Genomic DNA, 14,144 nt, shown 5'->3' on the forward strand with positions numbered 1-14,144 from the left:
TAATGCCAAGTATTTAATTATCAGAGAAGTGCTCAAGCAGTTCCTTTTGATATTGCCAAACAGGATTAACAGTTTTTTAATTCAGAAGTTGCAGGAGATCTTGCAGAAAATATTGCTCTCTATCAAGTGTACTTCATATGTATTCTTACTTTTTAGTAGTTCCAGGCTTGGCTGCTGTCCATAAGCTCCAGTTTTGCTGCTTTCAGTGCCAGTCAGTGGCTTTCATTTCTCTTAGCTCTGTTAGTGTTTTTCACATATGGATGTTTTCCACCAAAACACAGCAGGCTAATATGAATGGTTGAGTTTCTTTCTGAGCAGTCCTAGTTTAGGTTCCTAATCTGGTCTCTCATGACCTTAATGGCCAGGCAAGTCAGTGTCACCCAGTCACTCAGTGACCCCTTCTCCTGTCTGCCCTGTATAACACAACTGAGGCCACTTCTTCCCTTTCTTCCCTCCTTATAAATGAGTGAAGATGGAAAGGCTGAGATATGCTGAGATGTGAGGTATTATGTGATAGGTTGAGGAATGGGGGAATAAGGAGAGTTTATCAGCATTCTGGAGGAAATGGTGGTGTATACTGCTGGGAGCTGGTAGCCAAGACTACAAGGCATAAGTCAAAAAAATTATTAACTGATAATTTGAAGCACTGAAGTTTTGGGTACAAAAATCCATTAGATCTAAAGCCAACTTTTAATTTTGGAAAGTTTATGGTAATAGTAGCTGTGGTCTCTTTCCCATGGCCAAAGCACTATTGCTAGCATGACAAGACCTTCCCAAAAAGAAAGGGGAGATCAGATTCTGTTCTCTTTGCTCCCTCAGGCTGCTGTTGTGGCAATATCCTGTACGAGAGGAACAGCAAAGGATGTGGCTGCTCTTTTTTAAATACAGAAATTTCCACATTATTACTTTAGACTTGTTGCATAGTACATACAAACTAGATCCCAGGTGACTTTTTTCCAAAGCATTTAATAGTTTTAAGATATGCCAATCCTAAAAAGCTTTGAGGCCTCTTGAAAAGTAGCAGAGGATCCTTAATGGGGACATTATTTGGGCAATTGAACATATTGATTTATGATGTGTAAAAAGGCTATCCAAAGCTTTTGAAAAGGAACAGGAATGAAGGTGTTTAAAGGGAACACTGCTCTACAGGTTAAAGTACAGCTTAGTCCAGGAAGTGATGCTGCTGCTTGGTGCCCTGGAGTACACAACCCTGCCTCATTTTTACAGTTTCCTTCCTTGTAAAAGAAGGCACTCTGCAGTCAGATTTTGGCAACTGCATAGCAGTCCAGCTCACTTCAGTTGAAGTGAAGTAAAACATGCACAGTTTGGGAAGGGAATATGTTGTACTGAAACTGAGGAAGTTTCTTTCCCCATTTCCTGGTATGTCTGCAGTTATGCACGTAGCCTGGGCTGCAGGTAAGGTCAGCAGACTGGCATCTGCCTCCACACTTCAACATGGTCTATGTTTTCACTTGACAATGTTTAATGAGAATATGCTGAGATAGCAGGAACACTGGGAAAGAATTTTAGACACTGGTACACTTATTTTTCAGAGGGTATTCAGTGTGTTTTGACAGTAGTGAGATTTTCCAACTGATAGTTCTATTTTCTATTAAGAAAATTTTACTTATAGATAAAACAAATTGGGAAAATGCTCTAGAAATTTTTTTCTACTCTTATCAGTCAGGCATTTCTGTGGCAGACCATTAAATAGCTGATGTTTGTCTATTGGATTTGGAAAATAAGCCCAACCAAAAATAATTTCTGTTGTTTATTGGTTGATGTAATGAAGTGTTATCATGATAGGCTGCTTGTACTTTGTTCAGTGTCCAGTTTTATGATTAAATAGTATTTCTCAAAATTACTCTGCAAATTAGAGTGGTGTTGTCTCTGAAGATGTTTTACATCTAGTGTTCAAGAAAGAACAAACTGAATGTCATGATAGGGGGAAAATTGTGGATTGTAGAACTGTCTGCAGGAAATGTGTGTGTTAATGCTGTACTTTCTGAACTGGCAAACTGAGCACTGCATATCTTCTTAAATCCAACAGGTAATAGAGTCTGATGAAGCATTAGATGATGAGGTACCAGATTCCCCTGGAGTGGAAAAACAAGACAAAGAGAAAGAGAAAGAAAATAAAGACTCTAAGAAACTTCGTTGTGAGTTGAAAAATTTCCATTAATTTTTTCTAGCAATGCCAGTTTTTATTTTCTACATCTCCAGTGTTATGCGTAAATAGGGAAGAATTCAAAAGGACAGCTAAAAATGAAACTACTGAAGTTTGGAAACAATCTTAATATAGTTTATTCTACATCTTGAGGCCACTTGGTAAATTTTATTCCATGTTTTCTTAATTATACTTTAAAAAAGGAGGAAGAAGGAAAGAAGTTTGAAATATCTTTAGCTCCTGTTGTATGACACATTTAAAATGGGGGGAAAAAAGCAGTGGTGAAATTAATTATTTTCAAGGTGTCGGATGCAGAGAAATAGTAGCTGACTTACCAGGCAAACTTTCTTCTCTGCTTTCTCTACAGGCTCTATATGTAATTTTCAAAAAAGTATTTATTTCTTTCAAGATATAATTCTTTCAAGAGAGGCAGGACTGGCTTTGAAACATAGCTGCATTTTTAAATTTCCACATCAATTCCATACATAAGCTATCATTTAGTTAGTTTTGCAAGTTTTTAGTGACAGGGTTGTCTCTTGGTAGTTTGAGAAATGGATATTATTTACAAGGAGTTTCAGAAAGTTAAGGAAGAAATTAGGGCTGCGTTGCAAATTTGAAGAGGTTTTTTGTGTATTTTGGATCATAATGGTTTTTTATTTAATGTTGGTTCCTTGGCTAATAAATGCAGTGTTGGTTCTGTGGGTGGTAATGGTAAACGTGTTTCTCTTTTCAGCAGTGAAAGCACCCAGCAATATAGACTCCACAGATCAGAAAAAGACCAAAACAAAGCTCAAGAAGTTTCTTACACGGCGCCCTACATTACAAGCTGTCCGTGAAAAAGGCTACATTAAGGGTAAATGAACCTTTTTAACAAAGGACATAATTTGAAAAGCTGGGTTTAGTAGTTCATGTGTAAAATGGGGTTAAAATGGTCTAGTTTCAGAGTAAAATATGTGTGTATAGTTGGTTGAACAAAAGTCTTGGATGTATAGTGGAACTGGTGATTGCTGTACTTCTGGGTGCTGTTACTAGCCATTAAACTGCTCGGAGGATGCCCTCTCCTTCGGCTCACTGCTGGCCAAACTGCAGTGAAAACTGGGGGCCCAGGAGCCCGTTTGGACTTGGACTCTAGCTAAGAAGCACTGCATTCCACCCTTCTGAGCTGGAAATCCAGATATCTGACCCTCATTTGTGCAAACAGGGGAAAGAACAGCCCTTTGGGTACAAAGCTGAGTGCGTGTGCTCACCCTTCAGAGGGGTGTTTTGGTCCATGTGGAACCAGACAATCATGTGCCGTATCATAAGAAATGAAATATTTAGGAAAACCAGGATGAGGTTACAGGAGTCTTAACTTAAACATCTTTTTCCCATAACCATTTTTGAATGTATACATTGCTTTAATTATTTCATGAAGAGTGTTACTGATACTCTTGCATCAAAGTTATGAGAGATTTCTTTTTGTCACACTTGTAGAAATTTGAGACAACAGTATTTGCACAGGTTTAAGTTACTGTGTTTGTGTAAATTATTGACTTGGTACTCATTGTAAAACTTCATTTATTTATTTATTTGTATGCTTTAGCAGGACTTGTAGGTGGTGCTCTACTAGGGTCAAAATAGCATATGGGTAGGCAAATACCAGACAAAATCCTACTGTGATTTGCCTCACCACATACTTTTAACAGGTGTGCTTCTGTTGCATGTAGCATTTGATATATTTGTGTATCTGCAAATATAATTTACTTGTAAATGATGGAAATTTTGTTTGGAATAATGGAGCATTATTCCCAGACTTTGACTTTTTGCTCTGCTTTACAACTTAGTATTCATGTCATGGCTCAGTGACGTAACTTCTGACATTGGCAACAGTGAACACAAAGCCAAGTTTAACTTGTACATGTGCGTGCTAATGATTGGATTTTTAATAAAGGCATTAAGGAATGAGGAGTTTGGTTTTTATTTAAAAGTATGGTGTAAACTTTAAAAGTTGGATGTGCACTGTACAGCTTTACATTTATTGTATGAATGAAGAATACAGAAGTCTTCATTTAAAAGCCCAGTGTACTTTTGTGGCTGCTGCAGAACAAGCTTAATAAATGGAAAGCTTGGCAAACCCAGTATGAGCAGAAAAACTAGTGAAAAGTTCTGGAAGAAAAAATCCACTTGAAACAGCATGCACTAAGTGGAGAAGGAACTGTGTTAAAGTTTAGTTACATGGAAAATCAAAAGTACAGATATTACTTTTAAGATGTGAAGAAAAAATACTACTCCTGTATATGTTTAAATTATTAAAGTCAAAGGCAATTGTAGCAAATTACTTTGTTACATGCTACTATTTTCTTCTGCTACCTAATCTGCATTGCTTTACCTGCCACAGCTGCATGCTAGCCTGGCTTTCTGCTGCGTGGGCTTTTTCAATCCTTTGCTACTGGTTCTGCTTATAAAGCTTGCTGCGTGAGTAGCTGCCACAGCACTGAGGTGGTGTGGACCACTGGCCTTATCATATCCAGCTAATAATGCCATTAAATGCCCATTTTCATACTGTAAAATTGGTTTGGTGTTCTGTTTGGGTTTCCCAAAGCACTAGTCAAGATGCAAGAGTTGTTAATCTACTGACACTATTGAACATGAAAAATGGGCTAGATGCTGTGCATGATGCGAATGCAAGAGCAGTCTCTCTTTTGCAGAAGCTCTGAAGTAAGATACACCAGATTCCAGGAAGATGGCCACTTATGTACCTACTTTAACATAGTAAACAAACCAACAAACAACCCTTCCCTTTAAGAGTGGAATCTTTGCTTCTCTGTCTCATAACCCCATGTCACCCTCATGCAGCTGAACAGAAGAGGCCATCTATTATTTGGGCATCTTTGATGAAAGACATAGAAATGGATCTATCAAAGGTTTTGGTGATAGCAATCTGAGCAAGAAGAATTAACATGCTGCTGAAATTCACTGAGACATTGCAAGACTCTCCTCTCTGTCCAAGCTAATTTTCATTTTTGCTCCACTTTATGATGGAAAATACTCCTGAATTGTGCAGTTCTGAAAATAAGATTCAGATTTACCATTGCCCATAAATATCTGTATTTAGATTCTGACCTTGCAGCCAGGTTGCCTATGTATAGTCAGACTTGCATCCATTCAGAGCTCTGAGGTAGAAGTCTATCATTTACAAATTTGTGTCAGAACTTAAAAATGTCAGAAGACTCTATGTTAAAGTAAATTAATATATAATTTACTGTGTTAAACAGTGGGTGCAGTGAAAGATGACATTTTGCAAGGTTTTTTTTCCCAAGCAATGCCAAAAGCTTTCACTCCAGTTAAAGTTCATTGTCTCTTAGAATTTTTAACAAAGGTTGCAATAAATGCGTGTTGAGCTTGGGACAGGAATGGAGTGTAACAGGACACATTTGTATCCATTAAATTTCTTATAACATTATTGACGACATGACTCTTTAAAAGTATCACCTGATGGATTAAAATTATTTCAGTAACAAAACTTCTTCTCTTCATACTGAGAGCTTTTTCTCGCTGGGAGCTGCTGAGAACTCTTTTCAAAACTTTCCTATTTCCTCTCCAATGCTGCGACAATTGTATCCAGTAGACTTTGCCCTTTGTAGAGGTTTGTTTTAACCTGAACTAGTTCTGTCACTTGTGTCCTGTTCCACTGTAAATCAGTCTCTTTACTTGGTTCCAGATCAAGTTTTTGGTTCAAATCTCACCAGCTTGTGTCAAAGAGAAAACAGCACGGTGCCAAAGTTCGTGAAGCTGTGCATTGAGCATGTTGAGGAACATGGTATGGTTGAATTTTTTGTTTACAAATCTCTCTAGCTCACCAGTCTTAATGTTGAATGTTTTAATCTTAAAATTCTGTTGGTTTATTTGGGGAAGATAATCTGAAATTTGTATCTGGAGTTAGCACTGGGTTTTCAAGAGTGAAGACATAGGTGGGATCCAAAGTGGGGAGAGGGGAGGAAATCCTTATATCTGAGAAACTGATCTACTTCAGTATATTTCAAACTAAAGAAAAGGCAGGATGGCCTTCTGGCAGCAAGGCTCCAAGGGAAGAGGGATTCCAAGAAGTGTAGTAGAAGAGCTCAGCTCATGAAGTTGGTTTTTTTTTTTCAGATTAAAAGTGAGACTATTGAAATGCAACTATTCATTTTTGGAAGGTTTAAGCATGCTAACAATCACTTCTATGAAAACTTCCTTGAAATGAACTTTTAGGAAAAGTTGTGTTCCTGCTCTCTGTATGCACTGACTGCCAGAAGACCAGCCTGTTGGTTTGATGCCCTTCAGCCAGTTACACTAATAGCTCTTATTTTATGCAGTTCTGGAGATTATCAGTGTCTACATATTGACTCCGTTTTTGTTTGCTTTGATTGAAAATATGTATTTCCTACCTAATAACTGAGAACACTTTCTTTGAAAGCTATATGTGGCATTCTGGGTTTTCTGCTGTAAAGCACATCTTCACATTTTTGTTGAAAGTGTGTTGGTTGTGACTTGGCTGTAGTCTCTGCGGGTTTTCTTGCCTGTTTCTTGCTGTTGTATTTGCCTTATCTCTTGGAAAAGATGACTGAGAGGGGATTATGGAATCTCCATAATCATCATTCAGATATTTACCAGTCCGTTAATCTGAGAACATTCTCTTGAGTATCGGGGTAAGTGTTACAGGGGAGTACATGTGAATTCTAAGGCATCTTCCATGGGAACTTCATTAAGCCTGTAGTCCTCTTTGTCAATGCTTCTATCTTATGGCCTGGGAGGGGAGAAAAACTGCTTCCATTGCATAATTCCAGCTTGACAAACTGCCACCTTGCTTGTGGCAGCAGGCTTTATTCCGCTTGTGTTCTGAAGATTGTGAGAAAGGGGTTATTTTGCTTTGTTCCTTTTCTTTTTCTTTTCTTTTTTTTTTTTTCTTTTTTTTTTTTTTCTTTTTAATTTTAAAGGCAGGACTACAGTGAAAATAGTGAAGTTTTCCTTTTTTAAATACCTGAAGGGAAGCTGACAGAAACGAACAGTTTTTTTTTCTACCTCTCCAACTCTTCTTCCTTCTACCAATACACTTCAAATCAGTCCATTCTGTAAAGGAATGACTAGTGGATTATGGGGAAAAGGGATATGTCAGATGGTGCTGGTAACTGTGCTGTGTTGCATCAGACAACTCCTTGAGGAGCTACAGGGACTTGCAGGTATTCTGGCAACACTCGCCCTCTCAGTGGCACTGACTCACCTGCTGCATCCAAGTGGCTTTTCAGATAAATTCTTTACCTCCTAATCACTGCTGAGTAACTGCAGTAGCAACCACAGAGACAGTTTTCTTCTTTCTGAGTGTGCAATCCTGTGAGGCAAGGGCTGCCCATTTTAGTTCTGTAGGCTGTTGGGTAGCTCTGAGTGTGCATGTGCATCATTCCTTCTCCATGTAAACCTGGTCACTTGACACCTTTGAGATGCTCTCTATGCATGACTTGATTGGGCTTTTCTTAACCATACATTAAAAATTGAACATTGTATCCACAAAATACCTGGTTATTGCATGTTGGACTCCCATGTATTCCCTGCCCACCCACCAAGAGCATCTTAAACAAGACATCTGATCTCATTTGGGAAACTTGGAGCTGTTGTCTCATTACTACTTGAATAGGAAGTTTTAGAGATTACTTTGAGCTCTATGCTGCCAAACTTGTGTCAGCAAATTAAACCCCCTCTGTTTTATATGCCCTGCCCATCAAAACAAGCTAGTTTAACTTTTTATTTATGTGTTACAAGGTGGGTTTCCTTTGCTTTTAATTTTGCTGAGTAGACCTATACATATGTAAGTTATTAAAATGGATTTATCCCTTTATTTCAGGATTAGATATCGATGGCTTATACAGAGTTAGTGGCAATCTTGCAGTGATACAGAAGCTGAGATTTGCAGTCAATCATGGTAAGCTTCCTCCAGTTATTACAGTGGCATATATTTTCAGATTGTTGAACTCCATAGAAAGCTAAGGAAAAATATTTCTCTCTAACTGTAGTGTATCAAGAGAAATGACTGTCATCCGCAAAGTAAAATTACTTCAGAATTACAGAACTGACTGTGTAGCATACATTACTTGAAAAACCTGATATTCTGGAGGTTTAGTTTCATGCAGACCATAGAGGCATTGCCAGAACAGAATTCTAAAAAAAGAGGGTAATAGAATTTGAGGAAGGGGGATTATTTCTAACAAAATAACTCAACACCTTATGGAAAAACAGGAAGCATGTTAAGCTTTCACTAGCATTGAAATTGTAAGTTAATGTTTTTTTTTAGTGAGATTTGCTACTGCCTTTTAGTGGGGGGAGGACTTAGCCCCTCTTCACTGTACTCTGTGTTTAAAACCTTTTCTTCTGGCAGTATCTTAGTGTAGCCCATCCAGAATCTGACCTTTCATTTCCTGGTTGACAGGATTAACAGTAAATTTTGTGTTATATCAGCAGCTCCTGTTCCCTTCTGGAAAATGCTCTAGGAGCAGGGGAACTGTATGTAGTGCAGTAGGCAGAGTTTAGCCATCTCCATCTGCTGCTGCAGCTCTGTATCCCAGAATGGGATGTGGAATGTGCTGAAGTAGAGCAAGTCTTCACTGCTTTGAAAGCAATAAGTACAGAAGAATGTTGAGTTAATTTTTTAAAAAAAGAGCTTTTATAGTTGAAGTATTATCATTAATTATTTATTTTTCTCTCTCAGATGAGAAGCTGGACTTGAATGACAGTAAATGGGAAGATATACATGTCATTACAGGAGCTCTAAAAATGTTCTTCAGAGAATTGCCAGAGCCGCTGTTCACTTACAACCACTTCAATGACTTCGTCAATGCAATTAGTAAGTCTGGAGAACTTGCATATGGTGTTTGGATAAGTCCTGTACAAGTTAAAAAATTATTTTGGATGTAAGAATGTTTGTGAAGGGGGTGACTTGTCCGTGTTGCCGGAGCCGGCCGGGAGGTGGCAGTGTCCCATCTTGGATAAGCGCTGCAAACCGTGCCTTTCATTCCCAGCCTCTTAAATTTTATGCTCAAGTTTTAAACAAAAATACTGAACTTTTGTTTCTCAACCTCATCCTTTTACAGAGCAAGAACCAAGGCAGCGTGTCCCTGCTGTTAAAGATTTAATCAAACAGTTGCCAAAACCAAATCAGGACACAATGCAGGTACTCTTTAGACACCTGAAAAGGTAAGTAACAGATAGCAGGAAAGGCTTATGTGTTGCTGATCTTTTCTTAAAGATAAAGAATCTAATTTAAAGTACCAAGTGACTGTTCTTACTGCATTTTTTTTATACTGGACTTGATAAAAGCATGTATGAACTGTTTGGATATGAGCTTTCAGAACACCAGACTTGAGACAGTATGTTGCATAATTGTGATGTTTGCTGCCAAATCCTTTAGAAGGACTATGAGAGGACCAAGAATGACATTTCAAAACAAAACTTTTTTCATAGAGAGGAGAATTACAGCTGCTGTATGTCCTAATAGCAAGACTACTCATTAAATAAATACTCTGAATAGCCATTTGCTTTGGGATGTGTCTTTTTCCGTCATCTCGTTGCCCTAACACTGATAAATCTCTTCTTGTGTATTGTTTTCTCTTTCAGAGTTGTAGAAAATGGAGAAAAGAACCGAATGACCTATCAAAGTATAGCAATAGTTTTTGGTCCAACCTTATTAAAGCCAGAGAAAGAGACTGGTAACATAGCAGTCCACACAGTGTACCAGAATCAGATTGTAGAGTTAATTCTACTGGAATTGAATTCCATCTTTGGACGCTGACATTTTTCTTGGAGCAGAAACTGGAAGTGATGGGCTGGCAGCACTACTCCATCAGAAGGAAAACCTCTTGCTGTATATGATGTTTTATGTTTGTGGACCAAGCAGCAACTTGTTTTTTGCACTTTTGGGGAGGGGAGAAACAGGAGAAATGTTTGACCACTATAAAGCGAATTAAAGACAACAATTCAGATTTCTTTGAAAAGTTCAATATAAAAAGTGAATTGAAAAGTTTATAGTTTACCTTTTTAAAGTATCATTGGAAAAATTTAATATAGGTTCATACACTGGATTTCATGGAGAATAAAACTAATAATCTCAGACTGGATAATCTGGAATTTAATCTCAAAATTCTTCCATATGATGGGGAAAAGTCTTACCATTTTTCCCAGTATGGAAAAATTCAGTGAAGTTACGTCTTAAGCTTGTTTATTACAACCTACTTAGATCTGTATGACACTTTTCCAAGGGGTTTCTGCATGCTGTGACTGTCATAGACTTGCACTAACAGTTTGGTTTAGTTACTCAAATCTAATTCTTCCCTTGATGTCTGCTGTCCTCTGTCATTCTTTTTCTCCTGTTTTTCTGTTGTTGGTTTTTTTTTTTTTGGTTTGTTTTTTTTTTTTTTTGGTGGGGCTTTTTTGTTTTCTTTTTTTGTTTGTTTTTGATTTTTTTTTTACTTCTTTCTTTCTTTCTTTCTTTTTTTTTTTTTTTCCCTAGTAACCTCTCTGGAAGTTCTTTGCTGCTTCACAGAGCAGCACACTATTACACTATTTCAAACACTGAACTTGTAAGAATATCCAGCAATGGTTATTTGTCATGGGGCATAATTGAAGTAATATTTAATAAACATGTTCATTTTTTCAGGGTATGTGCTGAACTAAGTTTGTGTTATACTGATCTAAAGCTAAAGTCCTGTGTGAATGCCGACTGTAACACTGTATTGAGTTCTTGGTATAATGCTGTGGTAGTGGAAGTTCATTCTGGATGTAAATACAGGCTGTCCTTTTGATTCCTGTATATAAGTCAGCTCCTGTATAGTTTAAGAACACTTTAGTCACACATTTCTAATAATGGGTAGATTAGCTACAGTAGCATAATGTTTCCAGTGGATGTCTGGGTTTCAGCAGGGAAACAGGTTATGGGGAGGGAGGGAGATCTAACTGTGTGCACTTTTAGACGTTAATTACATTTGCGGGCAAATAACTGTAATGCAAATGGTACTGGAGAAATACTGAGTGTGCTTGCTAAATTGTTAATGCACTACAAGAAGAGCCTTTTAGGTTATTTAATATGTACAGAATTCATTAGAAAAAATGTATTATGAATTCTAACATCTGCAGATAGTGAAAGTCATGTTTTGATAGATGTTTGATGGAATCCACTATGCTAAATTTAAGATTTTCTTTTTACATTAATGTAGAATAATTTGTAAAATTGGTTTTGAAAGATTTTGTTACAGGGAGCATGGTCAGCTGAAGATTTTTTTAAATGTATTTTTCTAGACTAACTGCTGTATCTGACATAATTGTTATGTCTAACCTGAATAAAGAAAACCAGTAGTTCTTTTAGAGTTTACCATCCCCACTTCAGACAACACAAGCCTCCTTTAAACAAGACCAATGTATCTTACCCCTTAGCATGGATGGATACCACTTGTGACAAAGAGCTGTCACGCTGGACTGAAATATGAATGCCTGCTTTATAACCTGACAAATTTAGAAACTTCCCAGTCCCTTTCTTTAACAACTTGAATTCTAACATAAGGTTCAGAGAGGGCAGAAGTAATTAATGGATACAAATTTGCAGTCTTTAAAACACATCCCAGCTTGGAGCCCTCTGTACAGGAAACAGGTTGAGGAAGGGATTGTGTCAGGAGCCTTGGATCTGCTGTGTCCCTCTCACACACAGCCCTGGCTGCCAGCAGAGGGGATGTGTGGTGACACTCCGAGCTGTAACCAGACTGATGGTACGAGAATTTCACGAGCATAGGGCTTGCATGAAAAGTTTTTGGAGATGAGCAAGAAGATTAGTAACCTTGTGGCTTTCTCAGTGTCTTCTTGTGGTAATGGTGAAGTCTTGTGGTTTGTTGCAAAGCGACTGGGTGAGGACTGTGAAAGCCCTGTCTCAGAGCGTGTTGTCAGCCTCCCTCTGGGCTGTCACACTGAGCAGTGCTGAGCCTGTGCCCTAACCTACTAGAAAATATCGACTGATTGGAATCTGTGGCTGTACATTATTCATACCCTGCCTTTGGCTGTAAAGAAAGAATTCCTGCTGCTACATGAGAGGGCTTGTTCACCGGTCACCTTTTGTTGCGAGTGTTACCTTTTTCAAAGGAAGAATGCCTTTTTAAAGCAATTTGATTATGATGATGTCACACTTTTCCTTGTATTCCCCAAAAATAAAGCATTTTGTTATTACAATATCTAGTGTGGTTTTGTCCAATGAAGTTGTCTTAATATTCAAATTTTTAGTTTGGGGAGGGGAGAGGATCCTTAATTGAAGAAGGTATAGGCAAACATTTGAGACATTTAGGAAGAGGAGGAAGTCCAAGCTGATGGTACATTTGTTGTGACCAACATAAAACTGTGTACGTCACCACACTGAGTTTCTTCACTGCTTGAGATATCTTGTCCCTGCAGTTAGCTTTCTTTTAAGTATGCAAAATGACGGATCTGCACAAACACACCAGGGGATAGCTATGTGCATTAGAGGAAACATAGTTAATTTTTTATATTACTCAGTTCAGACTCTATATTGGATTTGGTTCTGGTTTAAAATCAATTTAAAGCCTGAATATAAATTTTTGGGGCCATAACCCCTCAAAGGATTCTGGAGGTCCAACATTATGTATTGGTGCCAGCTGAGATTTTTGTTCCAGCACTAGAGCTGTGTTCAGCTACAGAGCAGTAGTACCAACCAACTTTCAGCCATGCTTGATCTGTACTGGTTACAGGTTTCTTCACTTTGAAGCTGGAGAGAAGTGGACACAAAAAAGACAAGGCAAATATGCACAGTCACTTCAAGTAAACTAATTTTTTAAGTCGGAGTTGCATGCAGGAAGCTTTATTTACTTGCAAGTGGATAGGTCATGCTTACTGTCCAGGCTCAGGAAAACCTCCCTCTATTCACAGAAATCCACCATAAATTCCTTTTGTACTCAACTCACTGTACCCTGGCAAGCAAATGCCTTGCAGCATGAGAGAGAAGGGAGTTTATAGGTAACACAGTGTCAGTTTATTCCTAGGCAGAGCCCTGACTTTTTTCCCCTTAAAGGGAACAGCTTTATTTAGCCCTAAAGTAGTGATATTTTCAGAATCAATTGGTTAATTCATAAGCCATAACATAACCCAGGCAAGAAGGGCATTCTGCCGGGCCCAGGGGGAGGGACAGCATGTCTGATGAGGCTGCCTGCAGCCGCTGGGGAGAGGAGAGCTCCTCTGAAGAATCTTAATTAGCCTCCACAATTGTGAAGTTTTGTGGGCAAGCAGCTGGTAGGACTCTATCAGGCCTTTACAAAAGTAGCCCTATGTGAATGTGGGGCTTAAATGAACATTCCCCCCCTCTCCTGCTCCCCCAACATTCTTGTAAACAGAGCACTTGTAAAACAAGCTCACACTGTGTAACAAACCAACATGAAAGACATTCAGAGGCGACTTGGCCCCTCAGTCCATTTTATTGCCTTGAGAATTAAATGGCAGCTCTAATATTAGCTTCCTACAACTTCCCCAAACAGATTCTGGTTTCTTAAGGTAGTCAGCTGCTACTTTAAAAAAATAAAAGAAATCTGTGTTGTGTTCGGCAAACTCAGAACTCAAAGTGGAACAGGCCAGTAGAGTGTTGGTTTTATTTCTCATAGAATCTCATCTTACAGCTTATTACACTAAAATACAGTGGGCTGGGGAAGGGGAGAGAGATCTGAGTGTGGGAATAAGTAAATGCAGAACACTGAAGGCAACAGACAAAGCAGGTGTGATGGATAGCAAGATAGTAAAGAAGCATTCACTCAGAACTGCAGGAATCCAGGCCAGAGACCTGGGAGAGAGCCAGGCTGCCAAGACTGTGGGCTGGAGTTGCTTTTTATTTTCTGTTTTCTTCCTTTGCACGTCTTTCTTACAATACAGATGAGAGCTCAGCTATGTTTTTTAAGGGTAATTTGCTCTGCAAACAGGTGGAGTTAAG

At 38.4% G+C, this 14,144-nt stretch overlaps 1 protein-coding gene across 33 annotated transcripts in view; it reads left to right on the top strand.

The window, feature by feature from the left end:
• Positions 1-12,385, top strand: part of ARHGAP12 (Rho GTPase activating protein 12) — a 75,424-nt gene extending 63,039 nt beyond the window's left edge. For 28 of the 33 annotated variants that reach the window (XM_085572978.1, XM_021542973.3, XM_021542980.3 and 25 more), the window contains 7 exons: positions 2,051-2,159; positions 2,901-3,020; positions 5,868-5,966; positions 8,025-8,102; positions 8,886-9,020; positions 9,268-9,370; positions 9,791-12,385. In XM_085572978.1, the coding sequence (XP_085429104.1) occupies positions 2,051-2,159; positions 2,901-3,020; positions 5,868-5,966; positions 8,025-8,102; positions 8,886-9,020; positions 9,268-9,370; positions 9,791-9,965 (819 nt within the window). In that variant the 3' untranslated portion in view covers positions 9,966-12,385. Of the gene's footprint in view, positions 1-2,050; positions 2,160-2,900; positions 3,021-5,867; positions 5,967-7,122; positions 7,452-8,024; positions 8,103-8,885; positions 9,021-9,267; positions 9,371-9,790 lie in introns of those variants that run through there. The other 5 variants (XM_085572982.1, XM_085572991.1, XM_085572985.1 and 2 more) reach the window with 4 other exon arrangements.
• The last annotated feature ends 1,759 nt before the right edge of the window (positions 12,386-14,144 follow it).

Source organism: Lonchura striata, chromosome 2 (assembly GCF_050655825.1).
Source record: "Lonchura striata isolate lonStrDom1 chromosome 2, ASM5065582v1, whole genome shotgun sequence".
Classification (NCBI taxonomy): Eukaryota; Metazoa; Chordata; class Aves; order Passeriformes; family Estrildidae; genus Lonchura; species Lonchura striata.